The sequence below is a fragment of the Lonchura striata genome, chromosome 1 (assembly GCF_050655825.1).
Source record: "Lonchura striata isolate lonStrDom1 chromosome 1, ASM5065582v1, whole genome shotgun sequence".
Lineage (NCBI taxonomy): Eukaryota > Metazoa > Chordata > Aves > Passeriformes > Estrildidae > Lonchura > Lonchura striata.
In genome coordinates this window covers 79,908,195-79,921,418 of record NC_140703.1, presented here as the reverse complement: position 1 = coordinate 79,921,418, position 13,224 = coordinate 79,908,195, and the positions used below count along the sequence as shown (strand labels likewise).

The 13,224-nt window shown below is 45.5% G+C and overlaps 1 protein-coding gene across 2 annotated transcripts in view; it reads right to left on the bottom strand.

Moving 5' to 3' along the window:
• CLYBL (citramalyl-CoA lyase) overlaps positions 1-10,584 on the bottom strand; it is a 164,391-nt gene extending 153,807 nt beyond the window's left edge. For both annotated transcript variants that reach the window (XM_021530260.3, XM_021530259.3), the window contains exon 1: positions 10,526-10,584. In XM_021530260.3, the coding sequence (XP_021385935.1) occupies positions 10,526-10,578 (53 nt within the window). In that variant the 5' untranslated portion in view covers positions 10,579-10,584. The remainder of the gene's footprint in view (positions 1-10,525) is intronic.
• Positions 10,585-13,224: the final 2,640 nt, after the last annotated feature.

Genomic DNA, 13,224 nt, shown 5'->3' with positions numbered 1-13,224 from the left:
TGTTGCCCTCTGCTTTTAGCAGGCACACATGGGTTCCAACTGCCTGCCATTAAGTTTCAGGTTTTAAAACCTGCAAACAAACATACGGTAGAAGTTAAAATTATGCACTGTTGCTAAATTTGCTGTGTGTTCTGCAGGAAAGTGGTCTGAAAAAAAACCATGTTAACAGTTCAACATTTAAACAAAAATGAACAAACTAATTAAAAAACAACAAAAAAAAGACAGATGATTTTGAGTTTGTATTTTCTATCTACTACATCTCATTTCTCCTCATTTAACTATCTGTCCATACTAAGAACACAGTCAGCCAAGACTTTGAGTGAAGGATCAGTGAGATACATTTTGGGACACATAGAAACGGGAGCGTTTTATTTCTATTCCAAGCAGTAAAGCTGCTACAGAGTGAGGCGGGAGCAGGCAGCAAAGCCAGGGGGTGTGAAGGGGACTGGCCATTAACTTATCAGTTCCAGGCCTTAGCTTTCTAATTGACAACCTCAGGGCTACTTTCATCACTTGTCGACTTCAAACCCACACTCAATTTTTCCTTTAGATAATGATGCAACTATAACATAACGGTGTTTCTGACATATTGCAGCATGTAGCAGCAGGAAGATTTCCTCAGTAGCTTAGTTTAACAGGAAAGTAAAAAAAACCCAACTGTTAAATGGTTTTCACATCTATCAACTTCTCAAAAAAAAAAAAAAAAACCAAAAACCAAACCAAACCAAACCAAACCAAAACCACAACAAACCCCACCAAGAAACAGTAAGAGAACAGGTTTTATACTTCCAGTATTCCAAAGTCACTGTTTGGTCCTGAGCCAACCCAAAGCACTTTCAGTGCTTCAGTATCACTAGACATTTAACAAAACAAGTGAATGGTTAAGGCAATAAGCCCATAAATCATGCATTCATACAGAAAGCCTAAATAAAGGAGTGTACAGAACTCAGAAATGTATTACAAGTTAGAGAACTTGAACAATAAATTCCCAAAAAATGTCATTTAAAATGTATTACTGACATGTCATCTAGAAACCTTTTGCCCTTCACAAAGGAAATAGAGAAATAACAGGAATGCTGTCATGGACACATCCCTACAGAGAGGCAGAAAAACCTGACTCACGTTCTCCACAGAAATCTGAGTGGTGGCCGAAGGCAGCTGAGCCATTTACGCAGAGTAAGGTCCTCAGGTAAGTATATTCATCACATTTGGATCACAAATTAAAATAATACTAAATTTTGTCAAGTAACAGCATGTCCACATGCAGCAAAGCACCTGGCTCTAACATAAACAGTCACATAACTGCCTTTTAGGAGTGGTTACAAAGGTTTGAGTCCTGCAGTCGGCTCTGGGGCACAATGAACTCAGTGCATTGTCTGGGGCCCTGAGCACATCAATCCAGGCAACAAAGGCAGCGAAAGAAAACGGAATAATACTGATGTGCTTCCAAAGCATAGCCATTCCACTGGCTCCTACATGATCCACGTGAGGAGGGATGACAGGCTGGATACCACACTGCACAGCCAGGTGCTGCTGGAATTGGTATGCATAAACAGGTGGGTGTGGAACTAAACCAGATTAACAAAGCAAAGATGCTGCAGGCAGACTTGATGTACAGTCAGCTCTTGTCTCCACTGGTATTTGGGCTCTGATGGTGCAAATGGGCACCCAGGTAACTTCAGTCACAGGACATTAATGTGGCCATGAACAGTTGGCTTATTCTGGCCTGAATGGAAGAGTTCAGCCCCAGCCATTTAAGATTACAGGTATGGATGGCTCATTCCAGGCAATGAACTTTAAAACAACAGCTCCAATTCTTCTTTGAGGATTAACAGGGTAGCAGGTAAGGAAAGCAGTACCTGCTCTGAGAAAAAACACTGGGCTCAGTATTTCTTTAGGCTTCCTTTCTGGCTTTCTAAGTCCATAAAGCATATTGTGATTTTTTCAGATTACATTGCCTGTTCAGAGTTGAACAATCACCATATCATCCCCTTTCAAGCGTTGTACATGCTGCTACTTGTTCTCAAGCAATAAGGAGGCGGGAGCTCTCCCTACAAAATGTCTGGCCCATATCATGGCCAAAGGTCGCCTGTTGCAAAATATTATTAAAAAGTCAGGGAAGACTTATTTTATAGCCAAATTAACAGCTCAGCAAAACAGTGGGCTGTAACAGGGAAGACAGTAAGTCCAACAGCTGGGCAGTTCAACTGCTAAGGTTTTACTGGGATCATTGACCGGGATGTTTTGGGGCTGTTTTGGGAAAAAAAGAGTTATCAACACAAGAAGTGTAAAAACTCAAGTTATTACATGAAATATTAAAGGCAGGTGTTTTTCCATTCTTTTACACCAAACCCCACCACATTTGCAATTTTGTCACTCCAAGGCTGCAACCAGCAGTACAAACTGGTTCCCTTTCAGGGTTTGGAGCATGGGTTTTACAAGCCTGTTTTGCCTTCCTGCAGGCACTTTGAGCTTATAAATGGCACCTTTCAGTGTCCTGAATTATGAAGGGCAGCTAGTCCTGAATTCTCCTGTTGCTTAATGATCTCACATAAAATGAGGTCCACAAAACTTTTACTACCACTACAGTTCAAATTTGCAGGTGAAGAACCACCAGGGAAAGGATGTGGACATCTTTTGCTTTCCTAATTTTCCAGGTGCAAGAAAGTTTCCCACTTGGACTTGAACAATTAGTTACTCTCAAAGTGAAGCCTGATCTAAATAAAAAGACTTCAGTATGTTCCCCTGATAAGCACTGCAAAAATCCAAGGAGAAACCACTTGAGAACAACACACAATATCATCAAATTTAGGTTTAAAAAAATAGGTTAAAAAGTCCCTATTTATTAGTCCTTTTCTGCACCTAATATTTTTCACTTATCACAGCTAAGTATACCCAACTTTCAAGGATTATAGATAATATTTAATTAAAACATTGATTGGTTCTGCCCTTATTCTGGTAATAATATCCAGTGTTTGTAAAACATACTGCACCTCAGCAGTATGAACAAAAAGTCAAAAGAAAGTATTTCCAAAAAAAGAAAGTATTTTGCTTGTTACAAATTACTTCTGCATTTATATAAAGATTTAACGATTCATGGCATGCCAAATATAGTGCTAATGAGCATTCAGTTGTGTTTTTCATTTTTGTTAGAATTTTTTTCCTGCTAAAAACAATTACTAGAAGCCATTCAAATGCCACTGCATAAACCAGGAAACCTAGTAAAACTGCAGGTAAAATTGGTATTTTGTTTCAAGTGTGGCTCAAGAGTCTAATTCATTTGTTGGTGAGCTGCCTATTTCAAATAGCACCTACAACTCCTTTAAATATGGAAGCCAGGTAAGATGCTTTTTAAAAAAACCCATTTATAACATTCATAAATGAAAAACAAAAATTAAAGAGTATAAGCTTACCATTTAATTCCTGCCTTCTGAGGATGAACATCTTAGCCTTCCTGCTTTCTTCTCCACTTACCAATGAAAGGTAGATAAACGAGCAGAAATTCTTAATTCTCAGCACCTCTTAGAGGAGACACGTGCCCATAGGAGCTTAAAAACCTTCCTGGGGAGCATTATTAATCTTGCTGCTAGCAGCACAGAATTTTTAAAGCCTATTAAAACACTGTCTAGTCATAGACATGCAAGTCTTGCTTTTTAGTGACCTGGTTTCAACAAACAAAAAGTCTGGAAATTATGCTAAATTAACTTTCATCATTCAGTTACATGGATCAGTGCCCACCTCAACTACTAACTACACACCACTGTCCTTCTACAACAAACCTTGCCATCTACCACATAGAATAGTTTGAGCTGGAAGGGACCTTTAAAAGCCAGCCAGTCCAACTCCCTGCCATGGCCAGGGTCATCTACTACATCAACTACTCCACATGCTGTTGCTTCAGTCTCATGGAAACCCTATTTTGATCTTGCTTTGTCCTTGACCTTGCTCATCCACCTCTACCTTTGGGCCCAGGAATATTTTCAGAAATCTGAAAATAATTCCAACTTCCTTCTTCCCAGGCTGTAGCACTTCTGCCTGGCTGCAGCCAAGCTGCTGCCCATTTACACCACTGCAAGTCAAGCCACTATTAATCCCTTGGACTTCAGTTTTCCAAGTAACATGTGCATTACTCCAAAGGCTTTCAGATGACTTTTTAACTGAAAACATCCAGGATGTTGGGGGTTTTAACAAATCATCACAGCTATTGCCCAGCAGCTGATAAGACTGAAGTTAATTAATGTTGCCAGGAAATAGAAATATAGCTCTGATGAGCTAGTCTTGTTATGCCCTATTCAACATTTCCCCTCCTTTCCTTGAAGAGCATTTCACCTACTTAACAAAAACCATAGAAACAAACACAACCCCCCGACCCAACAGGCTGGGCAGATGAAAGATACTCACACTAACTAACCCTGCTCTCCGGTTCACCCCTGCAAAAATCCCACTGACAATATCAAGAGTGGGGAATCAAACCCCTTTATTACCAAGTCCACAGCAGATAAAGCAGCAATTGTGCTTATACAGTACTGGAAGTGTAGCTACAACATAGCGTGACAGCTTGTTAGTGTTGAAAATATATAAGCTCTTTGTAATTGTGCCTTTGGAATGCCATCTGTCTTGAATTAACGTCCACCTGGGATCATGTTTCGATGACCAATATGGACAGATTACTGGAACTTTAAAACCTCGCTTTCTTTGTAATTGACATTTAAACTGTTTGAAGTTTCTCATTAAGTCCTTTTTTACAAATTAGGTGCAGATGTATAAAGCTAAATCTACAGTACTAAGGGAAATTAGGTCACCTGAATGCTCAATAATAAAATGTATCAACTACTTAAGTGCAAAGAGTACGTTAAAATTTAGAGATCAACTTTATGTCCCAAATTCTTCAAAGTTTCATCATTCCCCTTTCATTGCTGCAGAGCCCCTGATGCCAACCATTTTTTTAATTAAAAAGGCAGAGAAGAAGGCAGGCTTGGCCATGCAGCCAGTGACAAATGGACAGCCCTGTTCCACAAAGAGCTAGAGAAGGCAGGGCAAGCAGCCACAGAGATGCCCATTTCACAGGGACAGGCAAGTCCTATTTACACCAATGATGCCTGAAGATTTAAAGGGCACAGGGAGACCTGGGAAGTAAATATAGGTTCAACCAGAACATAAAGGAAAATATATGAAGGAGACTTGTTTAACATCCCGGGGCTAAGTTACCACAAGCTGACCTCCAGATCCACTTGCAGTCGAAGTTCTGCAGACCTGCTGTGCTCCTCAGCCTTGTGGGGTAGAAGAGGGAAGTACATAAAAGGGCAGTGGCTGGAGAAACACCTCCGTGCACATCCCAGCTGACAAAATAAGCACAAATTGAGTGTTTCCCCTTTCCAAACAAGGAGGCTCATAATTCAGTGAGGTGTGAGAAAGGGGTCCAGGAAAAACCACCACCAGAAACTCACATGATATGCAGAGGCCAGGAGGAGATACATGGCGGTTCATCAGCAGAAATTCTACAAAGCTCTTAGCATCAAGGACCTTTTACCTGCCAGAATGGCTCTTAAGAAACTTCAAGTACAGTAGCCCAATCTCCCCAACAGGCATGAAAACTCCAGGGATCCCACCCAGCCAGCCTTTATGAGTAGCCAAGAAATACTGCACAAGTATGTAACAGCTCAAAGATAGAAGGCACTGAGCATCCACCAAGGGAACACACACCCTCCTTTCCCATGCAGGGCCACCAAGCAGGAGTGGCATTGGACCTCAAGATGCCATCCCGCAGTTGGCAGTGTTTAAACTCAACACAATCACACACGCAGGTTTGGTGGGAGGTCCATTAACCTTCTCTCCTGGAGAAAGGTCTCCCACTCCAAGTTAGGACACTATCTACATAAAATGCACAAATTCAAATCCTTTTGGCACCACAGTCAGCACGTTGGTTCTGGAAACAATGCCAGGATGCATACCCTGGCTCTCTGCTCGGAAGCATGGAGGTACGATGGAAGAAGCAGTCTTCTCTGAAAGTTGGTAAACCAGAGCAATACTGTCAACCAGATCTCTTTTTGTCTGCTTAGACTTCATCTGTGTGCTTAGACTACTCTTAAGCAGAGTGTCTTCAGTACCACTACTTATTACAATGGTTTCAAAAAGCTTTTCTGCTCACAGCCCCTTATAACACTATTCTGGTAAGTTACTAAAACTCTTGGCAAAAGAAGTACAGGACTTTAACTGGGTATGTTTCTGTTGCTTCTGACAAACACCCAAGCAGCTCTGCTGTGAAATTGGCCCCCACTGGTATCAGAACAGGAGATTCTGGTTTCCTCATCCACAGGCTCTTTTTCCAGTGCTCATACACATCTTCAGTTCAAGGAGGAATTCAGAAAAAAGCTGCATATTTTTAAAAGAAATAAAAATGGAACCACACGTAAGCAAACCTCAACACCTGGGAGAGAATAAAACCTGACCAATATAATACAGCAAGATAACAATAGTTTCCAGGACAGGACAGCCCAATTTATTTGTAAAACGAATGAGACAGAGGAGTAACTCATTTGCCATGCATATATCAAACAAGAAAGGCTTCTAAGGAAGATGTATTTGTACCCCAGTTGTTTGCTCACACATTTTAAAGCCAAATACTGGGTTTCATTTGGGTAATGGTTTTCCAAAGGCAGGTACAAGATCACGCAAGACTGTCCAGAACAGCATAAGCTTGAGAAGACCAGTCGAGGTGCCAGTAGTGATTAGCTGGACACACTCAGTTTGCACCCTGCTTCTCATTAGCATTAATTATCCATCATCATACCTCTGCTGCTGCCAGGATGGAAATTGGCTCAGGCAGTAGTTTCACAGTCCTTAATGCCAACTATGGAGTTGCCAGAGTGCACAACAGGAACCTTGTATTGGCCCCGTGTCTTTCTGCCACGGGCAAAGGAGAGCAGAGACCTGGCTGAGCAGAAAGCCAAGGCAGAGTGAACAGGTAATTCCTCCTTTGCTGTACAACCTCTCAATGTAACTTTAACCTGACAAAAATGTTTGAGTGAATTCGAAACACCAGAGCTCAGCTTTGTAACGTGCTTCACCTGGCCTAGCAGTGATGGCTGATGTAATGCCCTATCCTACACACATTCCCTGCAATGAAATGCCCTCACACACAGCCCAGTGATGCTGGTTGCAAGGCAGACTGAGGCTCCATCAGGTCCATCCCCAGAGACAGGACTGCAGTGCCAGGGACTTGATTAGTGGTGCTCAGGGTGTCCCTGCCCTCCCCAGTGTGAGCTGCTATCAGGCTCTCACCTCACTACCAACACAACAATATTCATTTAGGTGAACCAAAGTGACCTTGTAGAAAAACAGACTCTGCACATGAGGCTCAACAATTCTGCCAGATAAAATGTTTTTATCACTAGAAAGTCACACTTTCAAATAATTTTCACCCCGAGGCCATAATCTCGAAAGACACACTTAAAAATGTGTAGAACATAAAATGAGTGATTTTTTTTGATTGAGGTTAAGGAAAGAAATCCCTCACAGACATAACACTTTATTGATATTCTCGGTCATGGCTCTACACACACTGAACAGGATCAGCTACTGCTAAGGACCACAATTCATGTATTTCCATTTAAACCCTGCAACAAAGAATAAAACTATTTCACAACTAACAAAAGGGAACCCTTTAATTTGCTAGAACAATTTCAGCTCCCATTGCATTAGCACCCTCCAGTGTCCAATACATGAAAAACAACATCTTCACTAATTTACCAAGCAGACACAAACTTGGAGCCTGAAAACACAAGACACAGGAGTGGTGGACTCCTGGGAGGGAAGACGGCAATTGGTGATGAGAAAAGCAACTCCCAATGCTAGAAATTTTAAATGACATAGGCACAGTCTCTGAAGAAGATCTGACACGGGGATAGTACTTGTCAGGCTCCTTTGTTCCTAGCAGGCATGCCGGTGTCTGCACCTTTGGCACAACAGGCTATACAACAGTGCCCACACTGAATATTCCATACTCTTCAGCATTCCACTGAGATGTGGATGCTGCCTTTGAATTAGTACAGGCATGTGGGTATGGATCTGCCTGGAGTATGCCATGTAAATGAATACATATAGTAAAACCCTCTTGTACATGGGTGAGGCTCTTGGTTTACTGAGGGCAACCTGGTGACTGTGCTTACATGTGCAATGCTCTTCTCTCACAGCATAATCACCAAGCAAAGAGAGAACAACAGCAAAACCAGCTGCACTTGCTGTTAAAAAACAGCTGGATGAAGGGTTTTTTTAACTTAATACAAACATCTTTCACAGTCAGGGAGAGCCCAGTAAGCTGTGGAACATGGCAAATAAGAAAAACCAGCTCTGGGTACCTGCCTGGTAATAACACAAATAACTTGGTCCACCTTTTCTGGGTAGCACTGCTTCCCCCAGCCTCACAGCAGCAGCAGCATGCTCGTGAAGAGAGGATGGCAGCAGCTGGAAAGGCAGCCGCACCACATCAGAGGTGTAATTAGGTGTAAACACAACAGCATGGCAGAGAACTCTTGTGGGACACGAGAACCACAGTCTGGAGCCAGTGGCACATGGCAATTCCTGCTAAAGACCAGGAAGTTGCTAACTGAATCCAATCAATGTGTTCATTGATTGTTGACATTTGAAATCATCCCTGTATTTTCTCTCCCAAGTGCACACAGCCCCATGGCTGCCTAGTTCAAAAGTGAGCAAGGACTCCTCCTTCTCAGACTATCCTTCACAGACTATCCTGCTGTGGTCTCTGACTGCTTGGATGCCCAAAATTCTGTGGTCTCTACCTGCCCAGTGGCCTCTTGGGCTCCACAGCAACACTAATGACAAGGAGCAGTCAAATCCCACCACAGGGAGACCACCACATCTTCTGGGAGTCATGCAAGGGTATTGTGATGCCTGGCAGCCATGTCCCGACCCACGGCAGCACCAACCAAGGAAGCCCCTTCTGAGCCACAGCTGGAAGAGAGCACCTCACCATGGGCATGCAGGCAGCCTCCTCTCCCAGCCCTGAACAGGTGCTGTGCACACATAATGTCATCACCCCTGCCCTCACTCTGTGTAGATTCCTCTTCCCCCCACACTATGAATATTCAATATTCTTCATGACCAGAAATAGCAATGCGTAGCATTTACGATTCTGCACTAATATGGGAGAAAGGGGGTGACAACAAGGGGAAAAAAGGCACGTATCTTCCCAAGAAACTGGCTGTTAAAGTATGCTGCAAAAATAACCCTGGGTGCTAGGCAGGACATTACTCTGGGCAGGAACGACTGACATGGACTTCCTGGGCTCTTCACTGTGCCTCTAGCACAGCAGAAAGCACTCCAGCCATCCCTGAGGTTCCCCAAGAACACCAACATCAATATTGCATGTTCACAGGAACATCTACATTACAGTTCTACAGACCACACAGGCTTTTGTCACTCAGCTATAAAATATTTACAGAACCATGGTCTCAGCAGAGAATGTGAGAATTTAAAGCTTTAAATATTGATATTAAAATGAATTAACACTTGATTGCCTTCCTAATATCAATACTAAAAAAAAAAATGTGTTCTCCTTCTAGCAATGCTGTTGAAAACATTCCTTAAATGAGCACAGACCCATCAATCACTCCTTCTGGCAGAAGTCGCTCTCTGCCCACCGGGAACAGGCAGGCACGCCCCTGCAGGCAGAAAGCTGGATGTGAAACCTGCGCACAGGTGCAGGAGAAATCCTGGAAGGTGCAGAGGAGCCTTTGTCTTCCGTGGCACTTGTCACTCGCAGCCCAATTCTGCAACACTGACCTGCATGGCGATCCTCTGTTTAAAGCAGAGCTTTTCCTGGCATCCTGCCCGAAATCCCTGCTGTTCCTAACAGCTATTCATCCACCTGTGGGAAAGCACCTGGTGATTTCGGGCCCTTGACAAGAGGACTAGGAAGGTGCTTCACGACCTTCCCTCACCCAGGCACTGCCACCACAGGAGCACGGGGACTCTGCCCCCCGGGCTCACAGGGGATATCCCAAGGACAAGGCATGCTGAGGCCCTCTGACAGCCCCACTTGTGCCCACATCACGCCGCTGGGCCATGGATGGAGCAGAGGACACAGGATGCTGTTAAAACACGGGGAAAGCCAGCGCCGTGGGTCCAGCCCGCCGTGTCCCCGGCCCCCCGCGGGACACGGGGCACGGTGGCCCTGAGGAGCCCGCTCGGTCCAAGGCTGGGCGCAGAATGGGAAAGACCCAAGGTCACCCTCCAGGCAGGAGCTGCACCAAAGCGGACAAGCGGACGACGGGACCAGAGGAATCACGGAACGGTTTCAGTCGGGAGGGACCGAAAAGACCATCTTATCCCACTCCCCTGCCGGGGGCAGGAAGCCGCCTGCCGTCCCCACGCTGCCCGTGCCGGAGCCCCGTCCCCGCGGCCCGGGCCCGGCCGCCCCCGCACAACGGGGCAGGGCAGGGCGGGGGGGAGGGGAGGCGGCGCCGGGGGTCCCGCGCCCGCCCCGCCCCGCGCGCCCGTCACTCACAGTCTCCGCCTCCCCGCGCGCAGCCCGGCCCGCCAGCACAGCCCCGCCGCCATCGCGCCGCCGCCACACGCCCCGCGCTCCCATTGGCTGCGCTGGGACACGCCCCGCGCTCCCATTGGCTGCGCCGGGGGCCCGCGGCACGCCCGCGCGCGCGCTCGGCTGTGACGTCACGCGGGGCGGAGGCGCGCCCCCGCGCTGTGCCGCTGTCCCGCGGCTGCGGCGGCTCCGCGCCCCCGAGGCCGGTGCGGCTGGGGCGATCCAGCCCCGCTGCTCCCGGCGTGCGAGTGACTGCCCTGAGCGGAACACTTCGTGCGTGCCCAGGATAAAGAGACAAGACCGAAGATAACATAGGAAACAGCAGCGGGCTGGGTAGGAAAGAAACAAACTTGAGAAGATAGGGGTCTGGAAAAGGAAATGGGGATTCGGATTCTATTTTCCATCAGTCCAAACTTAGACTGAGCATATAATACAATTTTCTTTGCCATGATACTGGAATGTGTCAGAGCCACAAAGCATAACACCAGCAAACCCCTCCAATATTGTAGATATTTCAGCTTTGTTTCCAAAGCACATGAGCTCAGATCATACCACCTGTGTGTCCTGTCATCTCTCATTCCCGCCTCTCCACAGCTGCTGAACATGTTGCCCTGGCCATGAGAAGGAGATCCCCAAGACACTCAATTGAAGCAGCTTTCATAAGAACAGGAGATGGATAATGTAGTAACCCCCAACCAGTGCCCACATTCCTTGGAAAACCCAGGTTTACATCCACGTACGTTCATCATATGTCTTCATGGAAGGGCTTTTTTCCTTCCTAGGGTCACTGAGTTTTGCCATATAACTTTGTTCTTGTCCTGACACACAACTGGCTTTTCTTTGTCAGAGAGCGGTGTGGAAATTTTCCAATATGGCTTAGTATCACTTTACTGGGGAAGTGGTGTCAGCAAAGCATGAGTTTCCCCTCCTAGCAAAAATAAAATATGCTGTTTTGCAGAGCTGTGCTGAACCGTGAACGTGACCTGCGCTCAGCTTCCCTCCCCTATGCAATCTTGCGTGCAAGTCATGGGTGATGCCACTTGAATCTGACACACTGTGATAACAAACGTTTCCTCATCACCAGCAGCATGACAGCGTTAACCCTTCTCAGCACAGGTCCAGTGAACTGTGTGTGGCAGAGATTGTTCCTTCTCCCTCCTGTCACTGATGCCTCCTTCCCTTTGCTCTCTCCTCCTACCAGTCATACCTCCTTGGGGACTTCCTCATGAAGGATGAATATTGCATGAGATGGTGGAGGAGAACCTTGGACTTGTCTCCTGCTCCTCTTATTTCTGTAGGGACAGATTTCCTTCCTGTTGCCTCACTTGTCTTTTCCCCTTCCACCTCCAGGACTCTCAGGTGTACAAAATGCTCTCCTTTCCCATTTCACTGATGAGGATGGCCTGCAATGGAGGAAAAAAAAGAGATGTGTGGCACCCAATAGACCCTCATGGCTGTTGTTTCTCTGTGGCTCCCTGTAGAGAGAGGAGAGCAGAGCGGAGCAGAGGAGCAGCCAGGAGAGGATGTGAGCAGGGTACAGCCAGACCATCTAGAACCCCTGAAATGTGCATCATAGAACCATAGAATATCCTGAGTTGGAAGGGACCCACAAGGATCATCAAAGTCCAACTCCTGGCCCTCCACAGGCCATCCCAACAGTCACACCATGTGCCTGAGAGCATTGTCCAAATGCTTCCTGAGCTCTGTCAGCCTGGTGCTGTGACTACTGCCCTGGGAGCCTGTTCCAGTGCCCAGCCACCCTCTGGGGGAAGAACCTTTTCCTAATATTCAGCCTAAACCTCCCCTGACACAACTTTATGCCTTTCTGTCAGGTCCTGTCACTGGTCACCAGAGACGAGAAGAATCTTCCTCGCAGCAACAGCATTTAGTGTGACATCAGGGAGAGGCAGGACACCGTGCTTTCAGGTTTTGTTAGAAGTCCAAATAACCTTTCTTCAGCATTAGTAGCTGAGTGTAGGTTTTGCACCAGCTAGTGCTGGCAAACCTGGAGTATCCTGGCCTGTTGCATACCTTTGACTTGTAAATGATCATGGGAACACAGGGACATTAATTAAATCTCATTACTATCTTTTCCCTTCTGTATTCTGGGAAAAATATTGCGTCTGTCTCGTCCTTTTAAAATGGGAAGCTTTTTAAAGATGCTAAGTTTTCACTTAATTAGATTAAGCCACTGTAACATTTTCCAGGATGCTCAGAAGGTATTTTTGAGCCTCTCACTGGCATCCTCAAAGTTAGGTGTGAGGTACTTTTGAGGGTGTGAATCCTATAGCACCATTATGGTTGGGGTTAAGACCCCTGGAGCCATGTGTACATGAAGAATATGTGCAGAAAACAGTTGCTGAGCTAATTTGGGATGGGTCATCAGAATTACGGTACTTCTGTGGGTGTTACTGGGTTTTGTGTCTCCTTGCAAAATCCCATCTGCACAAATGTTGCAGCTCAATGTGAGATAAGTGCACACAAATTAATCAGAGAGAGGGATCCTGCAATTTCTCAGATAATAAATTATGCAGGTGGAATGACTCATGGACTGTGCTGGTGAAAATCATTTAGCAGCTATAATGGATTAGGAAAAATATTCTAAAAAAAGATAATTACCTACCAGTTTTTCTACTCTTATTTCAATAAAGCATCATACCAAA